Consider the following 15,601-nt stretch of genomic DNA (forward strand, 5'->3'; position numbering starts at 1 on the left):
AATTACTTGTACTTAATGCCTTTAAATGGCCACTGATTTTCACACAGCACAGTAGTTTAAATGCTAACTTCATCTCCCATCAGGCTCTAAGATTATTCCATTGTATTTCAGTTCATATGAACGTGTGCACGTCAGTGCTGCCACAGTGTAAGTGTCTGGAAGACGTGCCTCCCTCTCCCCCAGTCCATTTCCACCTGCATTATGCATTCAGCTGTCAGCATACAGAAAGATCCTGGTCTTAATAAGACAACCGCGCTGTTCCATGCAAAACATGCAGCTGTCAGGAAGAAACAATGAAGTGCCAGTTTGCCATCAAGGCTTTGCCTCACAAGTTGTCATGCACGTTTGTGTGCGGGAGGCATCATGAAGACTCGGACACGTCTTGTGTTTTGACTGGGCTGCTTTGTTTTGACAGATTGTCATTGCTTTGTTGGCTGTCCACAAGGGGGCAAGAAGGCCTACTGCGAAACAAAGCTGGTTTTTGGTGATGACATCATTGTTCTGTCAGCATGTAATGTAGGCCTGTGCATAAGAATATATAGGTGTAATTAAGACATTTTGGTGTTTATTCCTATGGTGTAATTCTATTGTATAGGGGCGTTTTTTTCCCTTTTTCTGATAAATATCACTTTTGTGTGGTTTTATGTACCAGAAATTCATTTTTGACTTCTTGTAATTCATTTTTGTAATTCATTTGAGTTTGAAATACACTATATGGCCAAAGGTATGTGGACACCTGACCAAAACACCTGTATAATGCTGCTGTTGGAAGAAAACCTCTCCATTTTTGTTGTTTTTCATTTTTTACATAGTTTAATAAAACCTGTTACTCTTTACATCGTGTGTAAATTTAATGATGAATGGACCAAACGAAACAGCCCAAAGGTACTTGGAAAAACGTCTGGTTCCATTGACTTACATTAGAAGTAAAGTAGGTTTTTTCCTTCTCCTGTAAAGTTACCGTTTTGGAGAAAATAAGGTATTGTTCTAACAACAGCGATAAGCTTGTTGAACAACCTATTCCAAAAACCATAGGTGTTGATGTGGAGTTTCTCCATCCTTCGCAGCAATAACAGCATTCATTTCTCCTTGGATTTTGGAGTCTGTCTGGGAAACGGTGAGGTCAGGTACTGATATGGGACTCGAATGCCTATAAATATTTCATTTCATTTCAAAGGTGTTTTGTGGGGTTCAGCAGACCCCTGGAGTTCCTCCACACCAAACTCTCAAACCATGCCTTTATTGAGCTCACTTTATGCACAGTCATGCTTGAAGAGGAAATCATCACCTTCCCCAAACTGTTGCCACAAAGTTGCTTCTAGAAGCTGTAATGATTGATGCAACAGACCATAGAAAATTTCGACACACTATGGGCCTCATTCTCAGTGAGTTTGTGTGGTCTGCTGCTTCGTGGCTGAGCTGTTGTTGCTCCTAGAAGCTTCCATTTCACTTTAATAGCACTTACTGTTGACTAGGGCAGATCTTGCAGGGTATACATTTCATAAGCTTTCTTGTGCCTGGCAGAAACACCTGAACTCAATCATTTTTAGCTGTTAAGTGCCATTTACTCCCATTCATTGAGGACTCCCTCACAGGCGCCCTCTGCTGTTTACCCGTCTAGTTTTTGATATAACGGGAGGACTAGGACGTGGCCAGGCTCTTCATAAACTGGCTCTGGCACTCTGTGTAACAAACTGTTATTTTGTATAGTGACATTGGAAAAGTAAACTTTAGGCTGTTCAGATCTTCTGGACATTATGACCCACATCTTCAACTCCAATAACTCTGCTACAGTTGCTGTCTCTAGTAACAACACTCCATACAGGAGCCCAAGTCCTGTAGTCTGAATGGGTGATCATATGTAAATGTGCTCATGGTTCTGACATCACAACAATGATGAATTCAAAATGGGCTGTTTTTGCAGCTTCCTTTCCGTTTATGGACTAAGAAGAGCCCTGGAAATCTTTTATTAAATAAAGCAAAGAAAATGAGACAAGTTCACAATACATGACACCTTTATGGTGTCTAAGAATAAACACATTCACTGGAAACACTTTCATTAGTTTAGATTTTAATTAGCAATCTTTCCTTTCGATTCACAGCCAAGAACAGACACAGTGTTGACACAGTGTTTATATATTCTCTTGCCCTTTTTTGACTCGCGGGTTTAGAACTGAATAGTGTCCGGTTGCAGAAAGTGCATTAGTAAAGGTAAAAGCAGGGGTATCTACATCAGCAGAGGTAGATATCAGAAAATCATGCACACAATGTTAGGGCATATGATTCCATCAAGTTAGGAATTTGAAGCTTGCATTTCACTTTTCAGGAGTTTGTTCTGGTTTATAAACATTCTCTACTGAATTTTCCATTAAAGCATCAGCGAAAGATCCACCCATCCCATACCCACTATAAGAAGTTTGATTGCATATTCACTCTCCGCATCAGATTCCTAAGTGCACAAATCTAAGCTCAAGTTGGTCCCAGAACAGAAAGCATTGGCCGTAAATTGTCTAGCATCTACTCAAGACTAGCGTTCAGAAGGTTTGACGCCCTGTCTTTCTCGACTCTTTTGCAGGAGACTTTTAGAGCTCTATAGTGATGGAGCTGCCAGTAACTCTCACTCCATACCAGCCGTCCCAGAATTTGGTGTCCTGACCGCCGTGCTCAAATGTGATGAAGCGCAGGCCTGGGCCATATTCAGAAAACGTGTGGGAGATCTGTGAAGAGGGAACTGTTATCATAATTTTGATTTCATCAAAACACCCAACTGTCCACAATATCATTTCAATTACAATCATTTCAATTTTAAAAGTATAGTATCATACAAAACAGGGCGTGTTAACTTATTTTCACTTAGAAAATCAACAAAATGTCATTTGTCCAGGGGTCTTCACAATTTGAATATAATCAGTCAACCTTTATTTAATCTCGGAGAACACTGAGGGTGACCCTCTTTTACAGTGTTGCCGAGTATGTACAGAGCAAGGGACTAATAATGTGTAAAAACATATCGAATAATAAAAGTAAATTAAAAAAAGACTCAAATCAGGTAAGTATAAAAAAGTGAAACATTAAAAATAAAATACATGAAAATACAATAAAACATATAAAACAATTGAAACAGCTAAAGTGTAAAGGTTAATAAAATCAGATCAACTCAAAATAAAGAGGAGGATCAGATCAAAAAGTAAACAAAAATGTATTAAAATGTCAAATTGTAGTAAAATAATCATAATTGAAATAAGAATAAATAACAAATAAATAAGTCAATAATGAAAGTAAGACAATAATAGTAAAAAATCAGGTAAGACAGTGTCAGGCAGGGTGGAGGTGCTTAGAGAGTAAGAGTTTAAAGTGACAGAGTGACCCAGCGAGCTGAGCTGTAGTGGTTCCTGTAGTGAGGGTCCAGCTCGCTGGTGCTCTGAACTAAAGGCAGATTTTCCCAGTTCAGTAAAAACCCTCGGTACCTCGCATGTGATCTAACCACTGATAAATACTGATAAATACCCTAACAATCAGAGAATTTAATAAGGGTGCAAATCTTCAACATTACATTCACTCTATTTGATTATTTTAATTTTATATAATTTTTAAAGAAATGCTACAATGTATCATGTAATCTGCCAAACCTCAAATACCAAAATATTTTCTCATTATTAGGATTGAAACTAGACTGAGCATTTTTTTTGTGCAAAAAATAAGTGCATGCTTTTTTAAAACTTTTTTTAATCAATATTACATATCGCTGCTGTCGGAACAAATATTCGTATCTCCATTTTTGTGGATTTTCAGTTTTTGTCATAATCTGAAAATACCTGTTGTTCTTTACATTGTCTGTAAATTTCAGATCAAATTGACCAAGCTAAATGGTCAATTCAAAACCAAAAGTTTGGTTCCACTGACTTATATTAAGGGTAGGTTTTTTCCTTCTCCTGTAAAGTTCTGATTTTGGAGATATGAGGTTTTGTTCCAACAACAGCAATATTCAAGAAAACGTGAGGGAAATCTGTGGAAACTATTTTCAGTAAGCAACCAAACACCCAGCACCCAATCGGACATGAATTACTTTCAATTATAATCACTCAAATTTAAAAAATATTTCATAGGGGTGTCAATTAATAACAGTTGATTGAAACAATTCAATGGATCATTTATCACAATTCAATGCAGTAGTAGACTGTAGCCAATAAACGCTACGTTCACATTTGAAAATTCTTGGAATTTCATTCTGCACAAGAAATAAGCACAGGTTTTGTTGAATATTACTATAACTGATTACTATAATTCCAACGTTCCTCTTGCAATCTAATGGTCCAGTCACAATTAGAGGCAGCAGTATCAGGCAAATATCAGTAGAAAGTGCTGGATTGGATATTGCCAAGGAAACCAGAATAAATCCTAATCAATGCTGTAACAAATCTTTCCTGAAATAACCAACCTGCACACTGCCCACTATTCACCAAAGTTAGCTATGGTCAAATCTGATCAGGAAATGATTTCAATCATGCAGACCCAAAGAGTGTGATTCCAAAAAAATATAAACACACAGACTTTCCAACACGGGGGAAAAAACACACTAGACCATGTTTACACCACCCTGAAAGAAGCTTACAAGGCCATTCCCTTCCCCCACCTTGGTGCCTCTGACCACATCACTGTTATGATAATGCCAGCATACAGACCACTGGTTAAAGTCAACAAATCAGTTCAGAAGCAGGTACGAGCGTGGCTTCAGAGACACTTCAAGACTGCTGACACAGTCACTGGCTACATCTCTAAGTGCATTGAGGATGTAACTGTTCTCAAGACCATCACAGTTCGGGCCAATCAGAAGCCATGGCTGACAGGAGAGGTCTACAGGCTACTGGAGGCTAGGAATGCTGCCTTCTCAGCACCAGATGAGGTGGGACTGAGGGCAGCTAGGACCAACCTGTCCCGCAGCATCAGAAAGGCAAAGAGGCAGTACTCCAGGAGGATAGCCCTTCGCTTCAGTGACAGCAGAGATACACGGAGCCTGTGGCGGGGGATACAGACCATCACAGACTACAAGCCCTCTCTGATGAATGAGCTTAACAACTTCTTTACCCGGTTTGAGGCAGACAACAACATGCCTGCACAGAAGATCCCACCCCTGCCTGGAGACCAGGTGCTGATGCTGTGCTCAGTCAATGTGAGGAGATCATTCAGCAAGATCAACGCTTCAAAAGCTCCTGGTCCTGACAACATACCCAGTCATGTGCTGAGAGACTGTGCTGGGGAGCTCACAGATGTCTTTATGATATCTTTAACATCTCGCTGAGTCAGGCTGTTGTTTCCATATGTCTGAAAGCCACCACCATCATCCCTGTCCCAAAGAAAGCATCACCCTCCTGTTTCAATGACTACCGTCTGGTTGCACTCACTCCCATCCTCATGAAGCGCTACGAATGGCTGGTCATGCAACACATCAAGACTATCCTTCCCCCTTTCCTGGACCCCTTCCAGTTTGCATATCGGCATAATCGCTCGGTTGATAATGCCATGCCCACCGCCCTCCACTCAGCTCTCACACATCTGGACAAAAAAGACTCTTATGTCAGAATGCTACTCATAGATTTCAGCTCCGCATTTAACACCATCATCCACCTGCAGCTCGTTCTCAAACTGGACAGGCAGAGGCTGAACACTTTACTGTGCAACTGGCTGCTAGACTTCTTGACAAGAAGACCACAGGCAGTACGGGCCAGCAACAACACATCCCACACCATCACACTTAACACAGGGGCCCCCCAAGGATGTGTACTGAGCCCCCTCCTATTCACTGTAATGTCCCACGACTGCACACCGTCACACAGCTCCAACCTTTTCATCAAGTTCGCGGACAACACGACTATGGTGGGTCTCATCAGCAACAACGATGAGACAAACTACAGGAGCAAGGTCAGCCGCCTGGCCTTGTGCTGTAGACACAACAATCTTCATCGGAACACTGAGAAGATGAAGGAGGCCATTGTGGACTTCAGGAGAATGTGCACCCATCATGCTCCTCTGACTATCAACGGTGTTGATGTGGAGAGGGTGAACAGCACCAAGTTCCTGGGCGTGCACGTCACAAAGGACCTCTCCTGGGCCAACAACACAGCATCACTGGCCAGAAGGGCTCATCAGTGCCTCTACGTCCTCCGCAAACTGAGAAGAGCCAGAGCCCCAGCCCCCATCATGTGCACCTTCTACAGAGGTACCATCAAGAGCATCCTGACCAGCTGCATCACTGTATGGCGCCTGCACCGTGTCCTGCCACAAGACACTCCAGCGCATCGTGAGAGCTGCTGAGAAGATCATTGGCACCTCCCTCCCTTCTCTCCAAGAAAGCCCTCTGCATGGCAGGTGATCACACTCACCCACTACACAGCTTCTTCAGCCTGCTGCCATCAGGGAGAAGACTGCGGATTCTCCAGACCAGGACCAGCAGACTTGGGGACAACTTCATCCACCAGGCTGTCAGGATGCTCAACTAAGTTCCTGACCCCCAATTCTGAACTCTGACATTCTTAGGGACTGTTACGCACTCATCACTTTAACTGCTCCATAAGCTCATTCTAACCGCACTACTGTTTATATTTGCACTACTTATACCCACAGACCTTAATCTGTATGTGCCTTATGTCACTTTAGTGTTCATTTCAGGACCTTCTTATATTTATATTATTTTTATTATTCTATTTTTCTACAATTAATGTTTATTTTTACAATTAGTGTTGTGTTTTTTAGTGTCTATTTAAATTCACACTTTTCCTTTTTACCGTCTATTTAATGTTATTGCTACACCACGGGGTCTGAGAGTAACGCAGGTTCAGTGCACTGCATGTCCTGTACATATTGTAGTATTGACAATAAAGCTGACTTGACTTGACACTTTTCACAGTTAGCAATCCTATTTTATACAACCACGCAAGCTGATTGGTTGAGAGTCATTCTAACCACGCTGTTATTTTGCCATAACATCACAGGCTTTCACAAACACTGCATCACTCCGCTGAGACGCCGTTGCTAAGCGACGACTTTGACAGCTGTAGGAGACGCTCAAACCATTTGAACGTTTTTACTTCTCACTTTGCCACAAACAGAAAACAGACACTGTTAAGATCACATTTGATCCACAGCCAATTTGGTCCAACTCTGAAGATGAGACGGGACTAAATTCCAAACTGTCAGTCGGTCTGTGTGGAGATGGAGAACGAACTGCTGGCTGAGCAGCGAGTGAGCGGAGTTTGTTACTCTGACGTAGGAACAAGCTAGCCAATTTGGAGGAAGGAACTGCCGACTTCAAAACACATTAAGTGACGCGTTCACAACTTAATTTATTTATTTATTACTTCATTTATTTAACTGTTGTATAAAAGCAATAGAACACTCGAGGAACATGTTACTGCGAACATCATCACGGCTATGATTTGGTTGCAGGCATGAGCCAAAGGCGAGAAACAGAGAGTAAAGTTATACTGGCAGTCTGCAGCTCCGTTAGGGGGACGACTGTTTATCACTTGGCCATTACCATTAGCTAAAGTTCTCTAAAGGCCAGCATTGTTCACATCTGTATTAATTAGCTGATGTCGTTTCCCTCCTATGATAAAGAGTTTTTCTCCTCTTTATGCAACAGAATGGGATCCTTTACCCACCCTGGCATGAAGAGCTGGTGGGCTTCTTTGCTTTTAGATGCTTTGAGAGACTCAGAATAGGGGGAGGGGCTGAGTCTGAGATAAATATAAATGTCAGGGAAACTTTGATAGCTTTCCAGCAGTTTCAGTGGGGTCAAGAGTTCAGTGGGAAAATGTATAAAGATCGCAGCCTATTTTATTGACTTTGTCGATGTAAGATTTTTTCTCTTACAATGTAAAAAGAGTCATTTTAGCCATCTTTCATCTCTAGTCACGCCAGAAATTCAGTCCCAAATATGACGGCCACAACTGAAAAAGCACGTGACTGAAACCCTAGGATACACACAGCTAAACAACGTTTTTATATCAAATTCTAACCTTAATAAAACACAAATCTGGCATGGACTGAAAGTTTAGAATCTGCACCTTCAGCAGAATTACCACTTGTTCTATGCTTTTGGTGTCTCCAGTCTTAACTGTGACTCTTATGGTTAACACTGTAGAATATGGCTATTACTAAAACAGGCTAAAGCTCTTCTCTCACCTGTCTCCATGAGCAGTCATCAGTGTCAGGGTCGAGACTCACACCGTCCTGCACAAAGTCCTGCATCACCTCCTGATTCTCATCAAGCAGACACACTCTCAGCTGGTAAATACACCCGCAGTCTGTACGACTACAGTACCTAGAACACACACACGCACACACGGCTACATTCACATTAAAGCCTTGTTGCTCAAATCCGATTTTTTGCTACATCCGATCTCTCTGACACGACGATTCACACTCGTTTAGGTAAGTGATTCAAATCTGTCATTAATGTGATGAACTGGCTCCTGAACTGACCCTCGTGAGCTCCTCCTACTCAGTAACATCACGTGACTGAATCACTGCATCATCAGCACAAACTAACGAGCAGAACGAGCTTCGCTGAGAAGATCATTAACTCTGATCAGCTCTCAGCTTCATCATTAGAGCCAGACGAAGGAGAAAAAGGTGAGATTTGTTTCGTTTCCACCGCTTACAGGCTTTAACTTCTGTTCAGTGCTGCTGCCATGGTAACACTGAATGATGGTCACGCGCAGTGGAAAAAAAGCACATGAATTCCGATGTGAGCGTCACGTTAAGGTCGCATGGCCAGAGAACTTGTAGAGAGGAAATGGTTTCTCAAACGCTAGAGAGCACACCTGAGTGAGTCCAAAATGAACGGGTTAAAATGGAGCATTACAGTAAAATCATAGTTTATAAATGCTTAAACATTTTTAATGTAAAATAATGTGTTCATTTCCTGAACACTGAAACATTTTAAACATTTTTTAAAGCTTTTGAACTCAACTTATAGGAGTGTAAAATGGTGCTTCAAGTACGTCCATGATGTCTGTGAGCGCGAACAGCCAATGAGCTGCTGTTTTTGATATAACAGGGGAAATAGGAAGTGGCTAGGCTCCTCATAAGCCGGCTCTGGCATGGCATAGAATCTGATACCTATCCAACCTAGGACCATATACGAAAAGCTACGTTCACATTACGTGCCTCATTGCTCAAATGGCACACATGCAGTCCACACAGCCCTGAAAACGTCTGAGTCACATTAGAGCAAAAAATCAGATTTGTGCAAGCGCAGGACCAATAAGATCATTAGTACCAATAAGGTCATTATTTTTTGGAGCACAGAAACACAGTGATTACCAGTCCTCCACAGTGACAGGTGGCTGAGTGTCCAGGTCCTCAGGGGTGTAGCCTTCTGCCAGCAGGTCAACCACCTGTCTTTTAAGACACAGCCTAAAGTAATGGACAGTGACAGAGGTTAACATCTCAGTAGCAGTAACTCAAAAAAAAGTAATCAATTACTACTTATATCTTATAACTGTAATGGGACTCCTTTACTGATTACTTCCTAGAAAAGGAAATCTAATTACTCAAGCTGTGTGAGTCTGTAAAACCTAAACAAATAGGAAAAAACGGGAAAGTACAAGGAAAAACCAAACCAGTCTGAGTAAACATCATCAAGGCCTGTCATTGCCGCCTCCGAGCAGGACACAGCCAGCTCTGCATGATTAAAGTTATGAGCGGCTGATTCTGTTTAAATTCTTAGAAACTAGCCACTGAAACTGTCCAAAAGCAGCTGGCGCGAAACAAAATACTGTAAAGCTCACAGAGCTGTTTGTCAATGAAAATCGATTCCGGCCTGTTTTTTAACAGATCGCTCCTGTGCCTGCATCCGCTGCCCACATTCATAAAGTCATGCAGTTTACAAGGAGATTTACAATTTAGATGCATCACATTAATCTTACTGTGACTGAAACTGAGTGTAAAGACTAATGCTTTACTTCATTACTGGAAAAAGTCCTCATATTACTGTGACACATTCATTTGTACTGCGATACCACCAACACGGCTTCCTCTCTCTCTCTCTCTCTCTCTCTCTCTCTCTCTCTCTCTGTCTTTTTCCCTTCATTCTTTGACTTTCTTTTTCTCTTTCATTCCCTCCCTCACTTTCTCTCCCCCCCCCCATTTCTCTTTCTCCCATATTTCTCTTGCTCTCTTTCTCTCCTCCCCATCTGTATCTCTCCCTCTCTCATTTTCCGTCTCTCTCCCACTCTGCCCCTCTCTGTCTCCATTTCCTTCTAATGCTCTCCCTCCTCTCTCTTTCATTTTCTCTTTTTATCATCTCTTTTTATTCCTCTCTCTCTCTGTCTGTTTCTCTTCTCCATCTCTCTCCCTCTCTCTCTTTCTCCCCCTCTATCCTCTGTTTCTTTCCCCATCGCTCTCTCTCTCTTCCCTGTCAGTATCTCTCCCTTTTAACCTTTCTTTCACTTCCTTTCTCTCTTTCCCTTTCTCTCTTCCGCCCTCGCTTCCCCATCTGTATCTCTCCCTTTTAACCTTTCTTTCACTTCCTTTCTCTCTCTTTCCCTTTCTCTACCCCGTCTCTCTCTCTCTCTCTCTCCCTCTCTATCTCTTATTTTCTGTCTTCCTCTCTGCCCCCTTTCTCTTTCTCTCTCTGCCCCTCTCTTTTTCTCCCCCTCTCTTAGTCTCTTTCCCTCTTACTGTCTCTCTCTCTTTCTCTCTCCCCCACCTCTGTGCTGTTTCTCTTCTCCATCGCTCTCCCTCTATCCTCTGTTTCTTTCCCCATCTCTCTCTGTCTTCCCCATCAGTATCTCTCCCTTTTTTACCTTTTTTCACTTTCTCTCCCTCTCTCCCCCTCTCTTTATCTACCCCCCCTCTCTCTCTGGTTCTTTCTGTTTACAGTCAACATAATGAAACTAAGTAAATTCCTTCACTGTTCTTCCCTGTTCCACCCAGTGATCGGGCTGAGAAGGTGGTGGGGGTTGGTGTTCAGAGTGCAGTGAAACCAGTTAAACCAAAAAATCTAACTGACAACTGAACAAGGAAGCTAACACCTTCAGCAGCAGCGAGCAACTCAAAGCCTGAACTACACTTTTGTCCATTTTTGAAGATAAAAGTATGTCAAGCAGTGTCAGAAACCACATAATCAAATGTACTGATGAGATCACTGAACAACTGCATGTGGTTTGAATAAAGTGAAGCCTGCAGTTTGCATGATGCTAACTGGTTGGCATACACTTTATTACTTGTTAGTTACTTTAGCCTCATAACTCACACACACACACACACACATACAGGTTTGGCATCCGCTGTGAGGACCATGACATACTACCAGCCTGTGAGGGCCCCCTGTTCCAGACCTCTGAGCAAAAAAGTACTAACGCAGTTCGCCACTAGATGTCCGTAGGAACTGCAACCCGATTTGTATTTAGCTGCAACTCAACTTTTAAGAACAAGTAGAACGCTAATCGTGCGAGGACCGGCCACTGATTGGTGGATGCTAATTCGCTTTCTCTGATTGGACAGCTGGCAGCTGAGCGCTGCGGAGGGTGGGCGTGGCCAGAATGTAGGCATGACACCGCGGCTACATGGGAAATGTTGTTTTTTAAGCGTGTTGCGTTGAAATACGTCGTTACGTTACGCTACGTGTTACGTTGAAAGTCGTTTTTGAGCCGTTATTTCAAAAAGTGACCGCTCCGTTTTACACAGCGGCTGCAGCGCGCGAGTCACAGCGGAGCTTCCGGGTCTAAATTCCGAAACATTTCATTAAAGCCCCGAATCTTAATCTCGTGTCAGTCAGCTCGCGGGGGTGGGGGGGGGGGGGGGGGGCTGTTTATTGTTTGTTTTTTTTCATGCTCTTTGTATTTTATGCTTTGTTGAACATTATTAGTGAATTCATATATGAATTCAGTTGTAAAGAGCTGTACAAATACGTTTTAGCACCCTGTATTTTGGCCAAAAGTTTGTGGACGGTGCTCTGTTATCCAAATAAAGCATATATTTACATATTAATATTTTAAGTATAAACCTGTAATTTGCAGTCAGCAGTCATTCAATTACATTTTAGCTTCAACACAGCCGTCTGAAACTCACAACAGACGCACAAGATATTTAATAAGAACGACTTCATCTCCAACAAGCTGGTGAGCTCTGTTGAGCTAAGGCTAATGCGGGCAGTACAGCAGTCACTGAGAGCGTCCACTCACACGGTGATGACCTGCTCATTATTTATACAGACAGCTTTACAGTAAACATATACACACTTATACACACTGCTCAGCTCCTCATACACAACACATTCACCACAACAATAACTGCTCACTTCAGCTCCAGTGCTCAACACACACAACACCATTCTATTCATTAACCAACAAACTCAATGTAGTTCTACATTAACAGTAGTGAACAGTCACCTGAACAGTTGTGTAGAGGTAGTTCTACATTAACAGTAGTGTACAGTCACCTGAGCAGTTGTGTAGAGGTAATTCTACATTAACAGTAGTGAACAGTCACCTGAACAGTTGTGTAGAGCTGCACCTCTACATTAACAGTAGTGAACAGTCACCTGAACTGTTGTGTTGAGGTAGTTCTACATTAACAGTAGTGAACAGTCACCTGAACAGTTCTACATTAACAGTAGTGTACAGTCACCTGAACAGTTGTGTTGAGGTAGTTCTACATTAACAGTAGTGTACAGTCACCTGAACAGTTGTGTTGAGGTAGTTCTACATTAACAGTAGTGTACAGTCACCTGAACTGTTGTGTAGAGCTGCACTTCTACATTAACAGTAGTGTACAGTCACCTGAGCAGTTGTGAAGAGGTAGTTCTACATTAACAGTAGTGAACAGTCACCTGAACAGTTGTGTAGAGCTGCACTTCTACATTAACAGTAGTGAACAGTCACCTGAACTGTTGTGTTGAGGTAGTTCTACATTAACAGTAGTGTACAGTCACCTGAACAGTTGTGTAGAGGTAGTTCTACATTAACAGTAGTGTACAGTCACCTGAACAGTTGTGTTGAGGTAGTTCTACATTAACAGTAGTGAACAGTCACCTGAACAGTTGTGTAGAGCTGCACTTCTACATTAACAGTAGTGAACAGTCACCTGAACTGTTGTGTTGAGGTAGTTCTACATTAACAGTAGTGAACCGTCACCTGAACAGTTGTGTTGAGGTAGTTCTACATTAACAGTAGTGTACAGTCACCTGAACAGTTGTGTTGAGGTAGTTCTACATTAACAGTAGTGTACAGTCACCTGAACAGTTGTGTTGAGGTAGTTCTACATTAACAGTAGTGTACAGTCACCTGAACAGTTGTGTAGAGGTAGTTCTACATGAACAGTAGTGAACAGTCACCTGAACAGTTCTACATTAACAGTAGTGTACAGTCACCTGAACAGTTGTGTAGAGCTGCACTTCTACATTAACAGTAGTGTACAGTCACCTGAACAGTTGTGTAGAGCTGCACTTCTACATTAACAGTAGTGTACAGTCACCTGAACAGTTGTGTAGAGGTAGTTCTACATGAACAGTAGTGAACAGTCACCTGAACAGTTCTACATTAACAGTAGTGAACAGTCACCTGAACAGTTGTGTTGAGGTAGTTCTACATTAACAGTAGTGAACCGTCACCTGAACAGTTGTGTTGAGGTAGTTCTACATTAACAGTAGTGTACAGTCACCTGAACAGTTGTGTTGAGGTAGTTCTACATGAACAGTAGTGAACCGTCACCTGAACAGTTGTGTTGAGGTAATTCTACATTAACAGTAGTGTACAGTCACCTGAACTGTTGTGTTGAGGTAGTTCTACATTAACAGTAGTGAACAGTCACCTGAACAGTTCTACATTAACAGTAGTGTACAGTCACCTGAACAGTTGTGTTGAGGTAGTTCTACATTAACAGTAGTGTACAGTCACCTGAACAGTTGTGTTGAGGTAGTTCTACATTAACAGTAGTGTACAGTCACCTGAACAGTTGTGTAGAGCTGCACTTCTACATTAACAGTAGTGTACAGTCACCTGAACAGTTGTGTAGAGCTGCACTTCTACATTAACAGTAGTGTACAGTCACCTGAACAGTTGTGTAGAGCTGCACTTCTACATTAACAGTAGTGTACAGTCACCTGAACTGTTGTGTTGAGGTAGTTCTACATTAACAGTAGTGTACAGTCACCTGAACAGTTGTGTAGAGGTAGTTCTACATTAACAGTAGTGTACAGTCACCTGAACAGTTGTGTAGAGCTGCACTTCTACATTAACAGTAGTGTACAGTCACCTGAACAGTTGTGTAGAGCTGCACTTCTACATTAACAGTAGTGAACAGTCACCTGAACAGTTGTGTTGAGGTAGTTCTACATTAACAGTAGTGAACAGTCACCTGAACAGTTGTGTTGAGGTAGTTCTACATTAACAGTAGTGTACAGTCACCTGAACAGTTGTGTTGAGGTAGTTCTACATTAACAGTAGTGTACAGTCACCTGAACAGTTGTGTTGAGGTAGTTCTACATTAACAGTAGTGTACAGTCACCTGAACAGTTGTGTAGAGGTAGTTCTACATGAACAGTAGTGAACAGTCACCTGAACAGTTCTACATTAACAGTAGTGTACAGTCACCTGAACAGTTGTGTAGAGCTGCACTTCTACATTAACAGTAGTGAACAGTCACCTGAACAGTTGTGTTGAGGTAGTTCTACATTAACAGTAGTGTACAGTCACCTGAACAGTTGTGTAGAGGTAGTTCTACATGAACAGTAGTGTACAGTCACCTGAACAGTTCTACATTAACAGTAGTGAACAGTCACCTGAACAGTTGTGTTGAGGTAGTTCTACATTAACAGTAGTGAACCGTCACCTGAACAGTTGTGTTGAGGTAGTTCTACATTAACAGTAGTGTACAGTCACCTGAACAGTTGTGTTGAGGTAGTTCTACATGAACAGTAGTGAACCGTCACCTGAACAGTTGTGTTGAGGTAATTCTACATTAACAGTAGTGTACAGTCACCTGAACTGTTGTGTTGAGGTAGTTCTACATTAACAGTAGTGAACAGTCACCTGAACAGTTCTACATTAACAGTAGTGTACAGTCACCTGAACAGTTGTGTTGAGGTAGTTCTACATTAACAGTAGTGTACAGTCACCTGAACAGTTGTGTTGAGGTAGTTCTACATTAACAGTAGTGTACAGTCACCTGAACAGTTGTGTAGAGCTGCACTTCTACATTAACAGTAGTGTACAGTCACCTGAACAGTTGTGTAGAGGTAGTTCTACATTAACAGTAGTGTACAGTCACCTGAACAGTTGTGTAGAGCTGCACTTCTACATTAACAGTAGTGTACAGTCACCTGAACTGTTGTGTTGAGGTAGTTCTACATTAACAGTAGTGTACAGTCACCTGAACAGTTGTGTAGAGGTAGTTCTACATTAACAGTAGTGTACAGTCACCTGAACAGTTGTGTTGAGGTAGTTCTACATTAACAGTAGTGTACAGTCACCTGAACAGTTGTGTAGAGCTGCACTTCTACATTAACAGTAGTGTACAGTCACCTGAACAGTTGTGTTGAGGTAGTTCTACATTAACAGTAGTGTACAGTCACCTGAACAGTTGTGTCGAGGTAGTT

General features: G+C 42.0%; 1 protein-coding gene across 2 annotated transcripts in view; it reads right to left on the minus strand.

Annotated features, from left to right (window-relative positions):
* Window positions 1-2,054: 2,054 nt before the first annotated feature.
* The window catches only part of fbxo2 (F-box protein 2), a 37,737-nt gene continuing 24,190 nt past the window's right edge, over window positions 2,055-15,601 (minus strand). For both annotated transcript variants that reach the window (XM_017714826.2, XM_017714825.2), the window contains exons 4-6: window positions 9,325-9,417; window positions 8,182-8,320; window positions 2,055-2,717 (exon numbers count right to left, since the gene is read on the minus strand). In XM_017714826.2, coding sequence (XP_017570315.1) covers window positions 2,583-2,717; window positions 8,182-8,320; window positions 9,325-9,417 — 367 coding nt within the window. In that variant the 3' untranslated portion in view covers window positions 2,055-2,582. The remainder of the gene's footprint in view (window positions 2,718-8,181; window positions 8,321-9,324; window positions 9,418-15,601) is intronic.

Source organism: Pygocentrus nattereri, chromosome 21 (assembly GCF_015220715.1).
Source record: "Pygocentrus nattereri isolate fPygNat1 chromosome 21, fPygNat1.pri, whole genome shotgun sequence".
Classification (NCBI taxonomy): Eukaryota; Metazoa; Chordata; class Actinopteri; order Characiformes; family Serrasalmidae; genus Pygocentrus; species Pygocentrus nattereri.